Consider the following 15,336-nt stretch of genomic DNA (forward strand, 5'->3'; position numbering starts at 1 on the left):
GAGCGTGAGGGCGTGAGAGTTTGCTTGAGGGCGTGAGTCTCACGCTCAAAGCGTGAGAGTTGGCAGCCCTGACACACACACACACACACACACATATACCAACAGACACACACACACACACATATACCAACAGACACACACACACACATACCAACAGACAGACACACACACACACACACACACACACAGATTTGGCATTGTGTACAGATTTGCGAGTGGAGTTTTTGATCGCAGAGTGATGAGTATAGACTGTGAAGAGCAGTAGTTCCAGCAGGGGTCGCTGTCATGCTGCAATCCCAGTCTCAGCAGCCAAGTAGTGGGTTGGCAGCTTTTCCCACATGAGCGGAGACCAAGGAGTCTCAGTCCCAGAGTCTAAGGACTGAGACAAAAATAACTTTCAGAGCGCGGTGAATATTTGTGGGCCTGTACAAGTAACAAACTAGTACAGGTACTGGAACCAGAGCACTGGTTTTATAAACTAGGGGTCATGAGTAAAGGCACACGGTGGCACAGCAGTAGAGTTGCTGCCTCACAGCGCCAGGGACCTGGGTTCCATCCTCACCACTGGTACTGTCTGTGCGGAGTCTCCCCATGACCTGCGTGGGTTTTCATCGGGTGTTCTGGTGTCCTCCCACATTCCAAAGACGTACAGATTTGTAGGTTAATTGGCTTTGTTAAAATTGTGAAATTGTCCCTAGGATAGTGTTAGTGTGCGGGGATCGCTGGGCTGAGGGGCCTGTTTCGACGCAGTATCTCTAAACTACACTAAACTAAAGGCGGATAAGGAAGTTCTGTAACACACTGTAACACACACTCTCTGTCATATCGCCCCAAATCCCATCCATAGTTTAGTTTAGATGCTAGGCATGGATATGGCAGAGTTGCAGAACTTCCTTAGTTTAACTAAACTAAAGTAAAAGGAATTAAAAGGTGAACAAGCCCATTTCACCAGCCAACTCTCAGCTAACTGCAGATTCACCCCAGCACCCAGTTCCGCTTTGAAAAGGCTAAGGAGAAACCCGTGATACAGCTGTAGGGAGTGGGCTATTTCTCACCATCACATCCTCAATTTCAAAGTCAGGAGGTATTTTGGACAGAATATCAATGGCCAGCTCCTGGACGATCTCAGAAGATGATCTGGCTCCTCCATTCACCTGAGGAGAGAAGGTGGGTCAATTGGAGATCATCATTGAAGCACAATGGCTGAAGTATTTCCACCCACCGGGTACCCTCAGTAATGTACACTCTTCAACAGTGCACACTAGGTACAGATAGGTGGGACCTGCAGATGCTGCTGCATGGAGACTTATTCCTGGACCATATACCAATGAAGGCAGACACAAAATGGAGTAAGTGATCGACACTGGCAGCATTTCTGGAGAGAAGGAATAGGTCATAAGGAATAGGAGAATTAGGCCATTCGGCCCATCACGTCTGCTCCACCATTCAATCATGACCGATCTATCTCTCCCTCCTATCCCAATTCTCCTGCCTTCTCCCCATAACATCTGACACCTGAACTAATCAAGAATCTATCTATCTCTGCTTTAAAAATATCCACTGACTTGGCGTCTACAGCCTTCTGTGTCAAAGAATTCCACAGATTCCCCACGCTGGTGTGGTGAATGGGTGAAGTTTCGGGTCGGGACCCTGCCTACACGATGCACGGCTGAGCTCACTTTGGCCTTCCTCCACAGGGTGGGACGAAAAGGGAGCTGGGGATGTCCAACTGGGACCTCAGTGCACACCAGACCTATTTATTTTCACCATTTTTCTACTTCTGTGGTAAATTGGATTAGTAAGTATGCAGATGATACTAAGATAGGTGGTGTTGTGGATAATGAAGTAGATTTCCAAAGTCTACAGAGAGATTTAGGCCATTTGGAAGAGTGGGCTGAAAGATGGCAGATGGAGTTTAATGCTGATAAGTGTGAGGTGCTACATCTTGGCAGCACAAATCAAAATAGGATGTACATGGTAAATGATAGCGAATTGAGGAATGCAGTTGAACAGAGGGATCTAGGAATAACTGTGCATAGTTCCCTAAAGGTGGAATCTCATGAAGATAGGGGTGGTAAAGAAAGCTTTTGGTGTGCTGGCCTTTATAAATCAGATGTAATGTTAAAATTGTACAAGGCATTGGTGAGGCCAATTCTGGAATATGGTGTACAATTCTGGTTGCCAAATTATAGGAAAGAAGTCAACAAAATAGAGAGAATACAAAGGAGGTTTACTAGAATGTTGCCTGGGTTTCAGCAAGTTACAGAAAAAGGTTGAACAAGATCTGAATGGTGGCTGATTAGGAAAAGGGGAGATGCAACGAGACCTGGGTGTCATGGTACACCAGTCATTGAAAGTAGGCATGCAGGTGCAGCAGGCAGTGAAGAAAGCGAATGGTATGTTAGCATTCATAGCAAAAGGATTTGAGTATAAGAGCAGGGAGGTTCTACTGCAGTTGTACAGGGTCTTGGTGAGACCACACCTGGAGTATTGCGTACAGTTTTGGTCTCCTACTCTGAGGAAAGACATTCTTGCCATAGAGGGAGTACAGAGAAGGTTCACCAGACTGATTCCTGGGATGTCAGGACTTTCATATGAAGAAAGACTGGATAGACTCGGCTTGTACTCGCTAGAATTTAGAAGATTGAGGGGGGATCTTATAGAAACTTACAAAATTCTTAAGGGGTTGGACAGGCTGGATGCAGGAAGATTATTCCCGATGTTGGGGAAGTCCAGAACAAGGGGTCACAGTTTAAGGATAAGGGGGAAGTCTTTTAGGTCTGAGATGAGAAAATCATTTTTTTACACAGAGAGTGGTGAATCTGTGTAATTCTCTGCCACAGAAGGTAGTTGAGGCCAGTTCATTGGCTATATTTAAGAGGGAGTTAGATGTGGCCCTTGTGGCTAAAGGGATCAGGGGGTAAGGAGAGAAGGCAGGTACAGGATACTGAGTTGGATGATCAGCCATGATCATATTGAATGGCGGTGCAGGCTCGAAGGGCCAAATGGCCTACTGCTGCACCTATTTTCTATGTTTCTATGTTTCTAAGATAGGTCTTTATTCTTTGGAGCGCAGAAGGTTAAGGGGGGACTTGATAGAGGTCTTTAAAATGATGAGAGGGATAGACAGAGTTGACGTGGATAAGCTTTTTCCATTGAGAATAGGCAAGATTCAAACAAGAGGACTGATTTGAGAATTAAGGGACAAAAGTTTAGGGGTAACATGAGGGGGAACATCTTTACTCAGAGAGTGGTAGCTGTGTGGAATGAGCTTCCAGTGGAAGTGGTGAAGGCAGGTTCGTTTTTATCATTTAAAAATAAATTGGATAGGTATATGGACGGGAAAGGAATGGAGGGTTATGGTCTGAGTGCAGGTAGATGGGACTAGGGGAGAATACGTGTTCGGCACGGACTAGAAGGGCTGAGATGGCCTGTTTCCGTGCTGTAATTGTTATATGGTTATGGATGGTTCTGCGTCGTGCAGAGGGTTGTGTCTAACATTTTCCACGTGACGCCTCGGAGACCGCATCATTGGAGTTCCATATATTCACCATTTTTCACTAATTTTCTAAATGTCTTTCAAAAGTAAAAATGATTCACTTTTGTCCTGCTTTCACTCCCGGGGGTCAGAGACTATTCCTTGGGGCGCAGGAGGATGACGGGTGATATAGAGGTGTGTAAAATCATGAGAGGAATAGATCAGGTAGACTCACAGAGTCTCTTGCCCAGAGTAGCGGAATCGAGAATCCAAGGACATAGGCTGCAAGATGTACTGAGTGATGTCGACTGGAATATGTTCCAAGCAAGTTCCAGTGACGTCAGTGAGTTCGCGGAAGCAGTCACGGACTTCATCGCAACAGTAACCGACAATATCGTCCCCACGGTAAGGGTAAGCACCTTTCCGAACCAAAAACCCTGGGTAGACAGGTCTGTTCGTGTGGCCCTGAATGCTCGCACCGCTGCCTACAACTCGGGCCTGGCATGAGGAAACATGGACGTCTACAAGGCAGAGTCCTACCGACTGTGAAGGGCGGTGAAGGACGCAAAGAGAAGGTACAGGGACAAGATGGAGTCACAGATGGAGCAGCAGGACAGCAGAAGCCGGTGGCAGGGGCTACGGATTGTAACCAACTACCGGAGCACCCCTCCCTCATCCGCAAGTGCCGGCACCTCCCTAGCTGATGACGTGAACTCCTTTTACGCTCGTTTCGAGAGGGGCAACACCACTCCAGGTCTGCCGACTATCGACAATACCGCCAGCGGGCTGGCTACCGAAGCTGAAGGGAGGAATGTGCACACATTCTCGCTGTCCGAGCACGACGTGAGGAGGGCTCTGACACGGGTGAACACGAGAAAAGCTGCAGGCCCCGATGGCATCTCAAGTCCTATGCTACGCAGCTAGCTCCAGTGCTCACTACATTATTCAACCTCTCCCTGGACAAGTCCGTGGTCCCTGCCTGCTTCAAAAAATCCATAATTGTACCGGTACCAAAAAATGCCTCCCCAGCCTGTCTGAATGACTACCGTCCGGTGGCCCTTACCTCGGTAGTCATGAAATGCTTTGAGAGGCTGGTGAAGAAACACATCTGCGCCTTCCTCCCTCGGAACATGGACCCGTTACAGTTCGCATACCGTCCGTAACAGATCCACGGACGATGCGGTCTCCCAGGTCTTGCACACCGCTCTCTCCCATCTGGACAGCCAGAAGGGGGGCTACGTGAGGATGCTGTTCATAGACTACAGTTCAGCCTTCAACACGATAGTCCCCACCAGACTGGCCGGGAAGCTAATGGGATTGGGGCTCAACACCTCCCTGTGTGCCTGGGCCCTGGACTTTCTCACCGCCAGGCCCCAGGTAGTCAAGATGGGAGGGAATACATCGAAGCCCCTCACCCTGAGCACAGGATCGCCCCAGGGTTGCGTCCTCAGTCCCCTATTGTACTCCCTGTACACACATGACTGTGTAGCTAGGTTCAGCTCCAACTCAATAATTACGTTAGCTGATGACACTGTGGTGGTGGGCCTAATCTCAGACAACGACGAGAAGGCCTGGTGGCTGGAGGAGGTGGCTGGTCTAGCACTCTGGTGCCAGGATAACAGCCTCCTCTTGAACATCAAAAAAACTAAGGAGCTGATGCTGTGGCGGGCCGTCTCGGAGCGGAGACGGCGTTCCGGCTTTCGGCGGCGGCGACATCACCACGGAGGTCCGCTGGACTGGAGGGCGGAATCTCCGGCCTGGATCGATCGCCTCAGCGCAGAGGGAGAACAAGGAGGGAAGAGACGGAGACTAAGACTTTGCCTCCATCACAGTGAGGATGTGATTGGTGAACTCACTGTGGTGGATGTTTAATTTGTGTTTAATGTATGTTTTGTTTTTATTGGTTCTGTGTATGACTGCAGGCAACATAATTTCGTTCAGACCGAAAGGTCTGAATGACAATAAAGGAATCTAATCTAATCTAATCTAATCATCCGAGGACGTACACACCATTGAGGATAAATGGGGATATGTGGATAGGGTGGGCTGTTTTAAATATCTGGGAGTCCACATCTCTGAGGATATGACATGGACATCACACGCCTCAGCACTCGTGAGTAAGGCAAGGCAGCGCCTTTACCACCTCAGGCAATTGAGGAAATTCAGAGTGTCTCCGAGGATCCTCCAGTGCTTCTACGCAGCGGCGGTGGAAAGCATCTTGTCTGGAAATATTACAATCTGGTTTGGGAATTGCTCTGCCAAGGACAAGAAGGCTCTGCAGAGAGTAGTGCGTTCGGCCGAACGCACTATGGGAACTTCACTCGCCCCCCTGCAGGAACTATACATCAGGAGGTGCAACTCCAGAGCCAATAAAATCATGGGAGACCCCTTGGTGGGCCGAAGGGCCTGTTTCCATGCTGTATCACATAGAGTGGAGGTTGGCCAATTCTCAGAATGGACATTTGTGAAGGCCTTGTGGGCCGCAGGACATGGTGCTGTGCTGTGCTGTTCTTTGTTCTATGGCAGATGTGGGAAATAAGGGCAATGGAGATCTGGGGCAGAAGCTGAGGACTGGGACAGAATAGGGCAGCACGGTGGTGCAGCGGTAGAGTTGCTGCCTTACAGTGCCTGACATCCAGGTTCTGTACGGAGTTTGTACATTTTTTCTGTGACCTGCCTGAGTTTTCTCCGGTTTCCTCCCACAATCCAAAGATGTACAAGTTTGTAGGTTAATTGGCTGGATATAAATGTAAATCGTCCCTAGTGTGTGTAGGATAGTGTTAATGTGTGGGGATCGCTGGTCAGTGCGGATCTGGTCGGCTGAATGGCCAGTTTCCGCGATGTATCTCTCAACTAAAAAAAGATCAGAAGATGACCGCATTGAACTGAGGAGCTGAAGGCTTACTCCTGCCCCACATTGATGCCAGACACATCCCTTGGATTGAATACAGACCAGTGATTCAACGAGAAGCTTGGACTGCCATCCAGTTGAATGCTCAGGCTCGTCTGGTCATAGGTCTTCCAATGCCCCATGACCTCTGACCAATGTTAACCAGCTCGTCGGAAGTAGGATCCCGACCCAAAACGCCACCCATTCCTTCTCTCCAGAGATGCTGCCTGTCCCGCTGAGTTACTCCAGCATTTTATGTCTATCTTCGATGTAAACCAGCATCTGCAGTTCTTTCCTACACATAATCAATTCTTTCATTAACGTGTCATATTTCTCTTTAAAATTTAAATGATGCATTTTTATCCTGCTCTCACAGCCGAGGGTCGGAGCAACTCTACTGCTGCACCACTGTGCCACCCTCAACTTACAGAGGATGTGCCAGATCTGGCGGGCTGGCAGACTGTCCCCAAGGCTCTGGGGAAAGCTGGCGGGCGGTATGTGCTAGGTAGGCAGCGCGGGGGGAGAGTGATGTCGACAGGGAGATAGATGGGCAAGCTCACCTCTCTGGGGAGTGTGGTCAGGATGCCGTCAAACAGCTTCTGCGCTTCCTTCTGCTCCTTCATGATGTTTGCATTCTCGTGCAGTCCAAAGACCTGCCGGGAGACAAACTTTACTTAACTGTTTGTGACTGGCGACATGGTGAAGCTGGCAAATATTGTCACGTCTGGTGCAGTATTGGAGATGACCCGCCCATTTACCCCAGTGACCACACGCCCACAAACCCTCCCCGCTACGCACGCCAGGGCTATTTACCCAAGACAATTAACCTCCAAACCTGCACGTCTCCGGAGTGTGGGAGGAATCGGAGCACCCGGGGAAAACCCACGCAGGTCACAGGGATAATGATCAAACTCCGTACAGGCAGCACCCGTAGTCAGCATTGAACCCGGGTCTCTGGCGCTGTGAGGCAGCAACTCTACCGCTGCGCCACCGTGCCACTCTTCACCCTACTCTCCTCCCCTCTCTCCTTCTCAACTCTACCTCTCTATTTCTTCTCCCCTTCTCTTGCCTCCCCCTCTTCTCCTCACCTTCCCATCTTTCCCGATTCACCTCCCCTCTCCATCTCTTTGCCTCCCTAACTTGCCCTATCCTCTCTTCCTACTCTCCTACCCCCGCACCTCTCTACCTCTGCCCTCCCTCCCCATCCCCCCTCACCCTGGCTCTGTTCTGTATTATAATGGTCAGTCTGGCCTGTTAGCTGGGGGTGAACAAGCTTCCCCATGTGACCGTGGGGTTTCACCCCGACTACTCACAACACCAAGGGCGGCACGGTGGCGCAGAGGTAGAGTTGCTACCTTACGGTGCCAGAGACCCATGTGTCCAGGTCAGGCTGCCCCATGCAGTACCTCAGGGTCAGCGTTGAGAGGCAGCTGCTTTATGTAGTCCAGGTAGCCTTCATAGGAGCCGGTGAGTGGGGAGAAGTAGGTGCCACTGGGTGAGAAGTTGTAGTGTGTGTCAGTGAGGAGGCGCTGACAGTAGAAGCTCTGCAGGAGGCTGAGCAGGAGGCGTCGGTCGTGGTCATCGGTGACGCGGCCCCCGTAATTACATTCGCCGGTCAGGTAGGTCAGCGCCTCGAACGGGACCTGGCTGTAATCATTCAGGAAGATCTGTGGGCACAACGCCAAGGACAGGTCACACTGACTCCTCTCCAACAGCACTCAACAGGCAAGAAGGGATTATTGTCATGTGTCCCAGGTAGAACAATGACATGCTTACTTGCAGCAGCACAACACACTATGTAAACACACTACAGGGTAAACAAGATACAAATAATTCATTAGCCCAATATGTAAGATCATACAAAGAAACATACAAATACATGCAAGAATCCCCTAATGGGAGTTATCTACAAGCCCCCAAACAGTAGGGTGTATGCTGAATCATACACCCTACTGGATGCTGGATGTAGGGTGCATGCTGAATCAAGAGTTACAATTGGCATGTTGTAAAGGTAATGCTACAGTTGTTATGAGAGATTTCAACATGCAGGTAGACTGGGACAATCAGGTTGGTACTGGACCCCAAGAAAGGGAGTTTGTAGAGTGCCTTTGTGATGGATTCTTAGAGCACCTTGTATTGGAGCCTAGCAGGGAGAAGGCAATTCTGGACTCAGTGTTGTGTAATGAACCAGATTTGATAAAGGGAACTTGAGGTAAAGGAGCCATTAGGAGGTAGTGACCATAATATGATACGTTTCAATCTACAATTGGAGAGGGAGAAGGGTAAACCGGAAGTGTCAGTATTACAGTTGAGCAAAGGGGATTATGGAGGCATGAGGGAGGAGCTGGCCAAAGTGGACTGGAAAGAGACCCTATCAGGGATGACAGTAGAACAACAATGGCAGGTATTTCTGTGAATAATGCAGAAGATGCAGGATCGGTTCATTCAAAAGAGGAAGAAAGATTCTAAAGGGAGTAAGTGGTGACCGTGGCTGAGAAGGGAAGTCAGGGAGAGTATAAAAATAAAAGAGAAGAAATATAACATAGCATAGATGAGCGGGAAGCCAGAGGATTGGGAAACGTTTAAAGAGCAACAGAAGACAACTAAAAAGGCAATACTGGAAAAAAGATGAGGTATGAAGGTAATCTAGCCAAGAATATAAAGGAGGACAGTAAAAGCTTCTTTAGGTGTGTGAAGAGGAAAAAACTAGTTTACCAAAGTTGGACCCTTGAAGGCTGAAAAAGGTGAATTTATTATGGGGAACAAGGAAATGGCAGACGAGTTGAACAGGTACTTTGGATCTGTCTTCACTAAGGAAGACACAAACAATCTCCCTGATATAATAGTGGCCAGAGGATCTGGGGTGACGGAGGAACTGAAGGAAATTCACATTAGGCAGGAAATGGTGTTAGGTAGAATGATGGGACTGAAGGCAGATAAATCCCCAATGTTTCCAATGTTCTATAGATTCAGGATCAGTTCCTATGGATTGGAGGGTAGCAGGGAGAGTGAAAACAGAGAATTATAGACCAGTTAGTCTGACATTGGTGGTGGAGTCAATAATAAAAAATGAAATAGTGGCACATTTGGATAGCAGTAGCAGGATCGGTCCGAGTCAGCATGGATTTACGAAGGGGAAATCATGCTTGACTAATCTTCTGGAATTTTTTGAGGATGTAACGAGGATATTGGACAAGGGAGAGCCAGTGGATGTAGTGTACCTGGACTTTCAGAAAGCATTTGATAAGGTCCCACATAGGAGATTAGTGGGCAAAATTAGAGCACATGGTATTGGGGTAGGATGCTGATATGGATAAAAAATTGGTTGGCAGACAGGAAACAAAGGGTAGGAATTAACGGGTCCCTTTCAGAATGGCAGGCAGTGACTAGTGGGGTACCGCAAGACTCGGTGCTGGGACCGCAGCTATTTACAATATACATTAATGATTTGGATGAAGGGATTCAAAGTAACATTAGCAAATTTGCAGATGACACAAAGCTGAGTGGCAGTGTGAACTGTGTGGAGGATGCTATGAGGATGCAGGGTGACTTGGACAGGTTGGGTGAGTGGGAAGATTGTTGTTGTATTGTCGTTGTTGTTGTTGTTCAATTTATTGTCATTATCTAATATTAGAGACAACGAAATGAATTTTCCTTACAGTCAAGTATCATAAAAAATAAATAAATAATAATTAATTAAACATATTAAAATGAAAAAAAAGCACAAACACAGACGTCCACGACACAACATAACCACAACACAACACAACGGCACCAAAGTTGAGGAAGGTACCATTCCAGCCAGCCTCCCCGCCGATCTTCCCAGATGTTCACCCGTGGTCGGGGCCTCACGAGCACCCGCAGTCGCCGCCACGGGCGGGAACGATGGAACACCGACGGCGGCCCGGACCTCCAGATCAGCCACCTCCCACCGGAGTCCGCGGCTCCCGAGTCCACAGGCCGAGCCGGACGGAGTCGCAGGACTCCGCGATGTTGATCAGCGCCGCCCGCATTGGGAGCTCCGCGAACCACAGCTCCGCGATGTCGGTGCAGCAGGCCCACCACTCCGGAGCTCCGAACGGCGATCCCCGGTAAGGCATCGCCCACCCCGCGATGTTTCCAACGCTGCGCCGCTGCTGCTGGAGCTCTGGTCGTTCCCGGCAGGATAGGCCGCGCCAATCCAGTAGGTAGGCCGCTGGGGTGGGGGGGGGGGGGGGGCGAGGATGAGACTCGAATAATAGTCGCATCCTCTCCAGGGAGCGACTGAAGGATCGTATCCCCCTTACCGTACCCTCTTCCCCCACATAAAGACATTAAAAAAACACAGAAAACACACTTCAACATAACAAAAAAACAAAAAGATACCGGGCTGAAGGTGGAGGCAGCTAGCACCAGCGCCACCGGAAATACATGCAGATGCATGGCAGATGCAGTTTAATGTGGATAAATGTGAGGTTATCCACTTTGGTAGCAAAAACAGGAAGGCAGATTACTATCTAAATGGTGTCAAGTTGGGAAAAGGGGAAGTACAACGGGATCTGGGGGTCCTTGTTCATCAGTCAGTGAAAGTAAGCATTCAGGTAAATCAGGTAGTTAAGAAAGCGAATGGCATGTTGGCCTTCATAACAAGAGGAGTTGAGTATAGGAGTAAAGAGGTCCTTCTACAGTTGTACAGGGCCCTAGTGAGACCACACCTGGAGTATTGTGTGCAGTTTTGGTCTCCAAACTTAAGGAAGGACATTCTTGCTATTGAGGGAGTGCAGCGTAGATTCCCGAGGTTAATTCCCGGGATGGTGGGACTGTCATATGTTGATAGATTGGAGCGGCTGGGCTTGTATACTCTGGAATTTAGAAGGATGAGAGGAGATCTTATTGAAACATATAAAATTATTAAGGGTTTGGACGCTAGAGGCAGGAATCATGTTCCCAATGTTCGGGGAGTCCAGAACCAGGGGCCATAGTTTAAGAATAAGTGGTAAGCCATTTAGAACGGAGATGAGGAAAAACATTTTCACACAGAGAGTTGTGAGTCTGTGGAATTCTCTGCTACAGAGGGCGGTGGAGGCTGGTTCTCAGGATGCTTTCAAGAGAGAGTTGGAGCTCTTATGGATAGCAGAGTCAAGGGATATGGCGAGAAGGCAGGAATGAGGTACTGATTGTGGATGAATAGCCATGATCACATTGAATGGGAGATCTGGCCCAAAGGGCCGAATGGCCTACTGCTGCACCTAATGTCTATAATTACAATATAATAACTGAGAAAAAAGTGCAGTATGTAAATATATATATATATGTGTGTGTGTGTATTATATATGTATATGCAGTATGTGTGTATGTGTATGTATATGTGTGTCTGTATGTATATGTATACAAACACATACAGTATATACATACACACACTTTTACATCACGGTGAGGTAATCATGGTTTTATCCATTAGAGCCAAACTCTGTACAGACCGTGGTCAGGATTGAACCTCACCGCGAAGCTGGGTGGCAGTGTGAACTGTGAGGAGGATGCTATGAGGATGCAGGGTGACTTGGACATTTTACTTCGGAGTCACGTGAGTGACTACGTGAAGAACCCCGTCAGGGCGCATGCGTGTCATATCGCTACACGCATTGCGAAACAGTCAGGCGGGGTGGAACGACGTTCCCCCGCAGCGGCAAGTTTAAAAGCCAGAACCTGCAGGTAAGAGATACTCTGCGGTCTTTTTTGTTGTTCCCATACTGTGTTACAGGTGGGGAGTCAATGGACAAGTCCAAGAAAACAACGAGGGCTGCGACAAAGCTGGCGGGGGAGGACCGCGGAGTTGCGGGCAGCCAGCGGCGGCACATGAATCATCCATAATGGGAACAGCTGTGCCCGACTTCCCCCCCGCACCGGCCAGATCTACACCGCAGCCGGGCGGTAAGGCAAAACAAAAAACCAACAAAGTCGTTGACTCAGATGAGTCCGACTTCGAGCAGCCGCGAGCAGCCAGTGACCGTGAGCGCTGGAGCCGGATGGAGCGGCTTATGGAGCAAATGCTCCAACGTGACAGGCTCCGGGAGATGGAGTCCAGTTACTGTGAGCAATTTATCACACCACAGCAGCACCTCTTGTAGGGCTGCACAGTGCATCTCCCTCGTCAGAGGGGAGTACTGGGGGTCAATTCTGGGCTGATCCTGAAGAGGGGTTTGCAGAACAGAAATCAAGTGTGCAAGGGGTGCAGGAAGGTGAAAATCTACTGGACATGGTGTCCAACTTCATACAGCCAGACCAGACTGGCCAAAACCTGGAACAAAAACTAGCTGCCGGTATAGATTATATGTCCTTTAACCAGCTACAGGAACAGGCTGTATTGGACACCACGGCAAGACACTTGGCACCGGGTAACTGTATATCCCTGAATGTTTCTGTTGTAAATAATTGCATATGGAAACACGTCGGAGCAGGAGTTAGAGGCATGGATGTCAAACTCCAAAAAGTACTAAAGCTCCTAACAGCGGGAATAACAGCTTTCGCCCGCACAGTAGATGAGAAGGAGATGACGCAGGATCAACAGGGTGCACTGGCACTGCTTTGCAACACACAATATGAAATAAACAGCATCAGGAAGAGTGCCATCCGACCTGCTTTAAACCTGAAATTTTAAGTATCCAGGGATATACCATAGAATTTATACACAAATATAGCCCTCCAGTTCAGCATGTACCGAACCGAATGTTCGTACTTTCAGGTAAAGAAAAATCAGAAGCACATGCTGAACTGGAGCGGCTTTACGTAAAAGGGGCAATTGAAAAAACCCAACATGAATCGCTGGAATTTGTGTCTAATATCTTTACCAAAAACAAAAAAGATGGTGGTTGTCGCATCATCATAGATTTGACCAATTTGAATACATTTGTACAATATATTCATTTCAAAATGGAAACCTTTGGTACTGCTAAACAATTGATTTCCAAAGGTTACTTCATGGCTAGCATCGATTTAAAAGATGCTTACTATTCTGTGCCTATACGAGGTGACCACAGATGTTACTTAAAATTCAACTGGATGGGACAGCACTGGCAGTATAGAGCGCTACCAAATGGGTTAACATCAGCCCCCAGGCTGTTCACAAAAATTTTGAAACCAGCCCTAGCGTTTCTGTGGAAATGAAAACACATGGTCATGGCATATCTAGATGACATACTTATTGTGGGAAAAACTTTGGAATTGGCCAAACTGTAACAGCCACAAAACAATTATTTGAAAAACTGGGGTTTATCATCCATCCAGTTAAATCTAAATTAACGCCTTCCACCACAATGGATTATTTGGGGTTCACCATTGACTCAGTTCACATGTCGGTGACTTTGCCAAAGGGAAAGGCTATAGTCTTAATAGAGGCTTGCAATAACCTCATTGACATCAGTAAACCGTCCATCAGATTGGTAGCAAGAGTAATTGGCAAAATGGTGGCTGCTTTTCCAGCCACACAATTCGGACCTTTACATTACCAAAATTTACAGAGGGCAAAAATACGAGCACTCAAAATGAATGCTGGTCATTTTGACAGACCAATGAAGCTACCAATCGAAGCTATAATGGAAATAAAATGGTGGAAAGATAACATTCGGCATTGTTCCAATCCAATCATTATCAGCAACCCTTCTATGGTGCTACAAACTGATGCCAGTGCACTTGGTTGGGGTGCTACCAATTCCATCTCCAGCTGTGGAGGTAGATGGAATGCACAGGAGGCGTCATTATTACAAACACTGGGCATAAACTACCTGGAAATGTTGGGTGCATTCCATGGCCTAAAGTCATATTGTTCTGGGTTATATCACCAGCATGTTAGACTACAGATTGACAATACCACCGTGGTAGCATATATCAACCACATGGGTGGAAACAAATCGACATCATGTGACAATCTGGCCAATACAATTTGGCAATGGTGTATCCAGAGAAATATTTGGATATCAGCTACTTACCTACCAGGTAAACTAAATTCAGTGGCAGACACCAGGTCACGCAAATTTAAAGAAAACACCGAATGGATGTTGGATAAAAAAGTATTTGCTGATATTACAGCACGGTATGGAACACCAGATATCGATCTATTCGCATCCAGACTTAATCACCAGTTATCAAACTATGTTTCATGGGAACCAGACCCCGGGGCAGTGGCGACAGATGCATTTTCGCTGCATTGGGGGAAATTGTTTATTTATGCATTCCCTCCTTTCTGCCTCATCAGTCGGGTATTAAGGAAAATACAGCAAGACTCTGCGTCTGGTATTTTGGTAGTGCCCGATTGGCCTACTCAACCATGGTTCCCTGTGATACTCGACATGGTATTAGAACCATGTATCACCATCCCGAATAGACCAGATTTATTGGTTCATCCCGTGACAAGGGATAGTCACCCATGTCATAACTATATGAACTTATTAATTTGTAGAGTCTAAAAGTACCTCTACTACAGCTGGGACTGACGGACCGAACAGTGAACATTATTTCAGCGGCCCACAGACAGTCCACCAAAAAACAGTATCTGGTATACATCAGGAAATGGGAGATATATTGTCACAGAAACAACATCACCTACAGATCTATGAACATCCCGTCTGTTCTGGAATTCCTGGCAGGCCTCCATTAGAATTAGAATTAGATTCCTTTATTGTCATTCAGACCTTTCGGTCTGAACGAAATTATGTTGCCTGCAGTCATACACAGAACCAATAAAAACAAAACATACAATAAACACAAATTAAACATCCACCACAGTGAGTTCACCAAGCACATCCTCACTGTGATGGAGGCAAAGTCTTAGTCTCCGTCTCTTCCCTCCTTGTTCTCCCTCTGCGCTGAGGCGATCGATCCAGGCCGGAGATGCCGCATTATGATGAGGGGCTCAGTTATATTGCCATCAACTGCGCCAGAAGTGCCCTGTCAACATATCTATGGCAAGGAACAGAGCGTCATTCTGTTGGGA

General features: G+C 47.7%; 1 protein-coding gene across 1 annotated transcript in view; it reads right to left on the bottom strand.

The window, feature by feature from the left end:
• Positions 1-15,336, bottom strand: part of LOC116984950 (dynein heavy chain 3, axonemal-like) — a 344,183-nt gene that overhangs the window by 19,688 nt on the left and 309,159 nt on the right. The window contains exons 75-77 of the mRNA XM_033039311.1: positions 7,775-8,035; positions 6,929-7,021; positions 1,056-1,154 (exon numbers count right to left, since the gene is read on the bottom strand). Of these exons, the coding sequence (XP_032895202.1) occupies positions 1,056-1,154; positions 6,929-7,021; positions 7,775-8,035 (453 nt within the window). The remainder of the gene's footprint in view (positions 1-1,055; positions 1,155-6,928; positions 7,022-7,774; positions 8,036-15,336) is intronic.

The sequence above is a fragment of the Amblyraja radiata genome, chromosome 21 (assembly GCF_010909765.2).
Source record: "Amblyraja radiata isolate CabotCenter1 chromosome 21, sAmbRad1.1.pri, whole genome shotgun sequence".
In the NCBI taxonomy this organism is placed as follows: Eukaryota; Metazoa; Chordata; class Chondrichthyes; order Rajiformes; family Rajidae; genus Amblyraja; species Amblyraja radiata.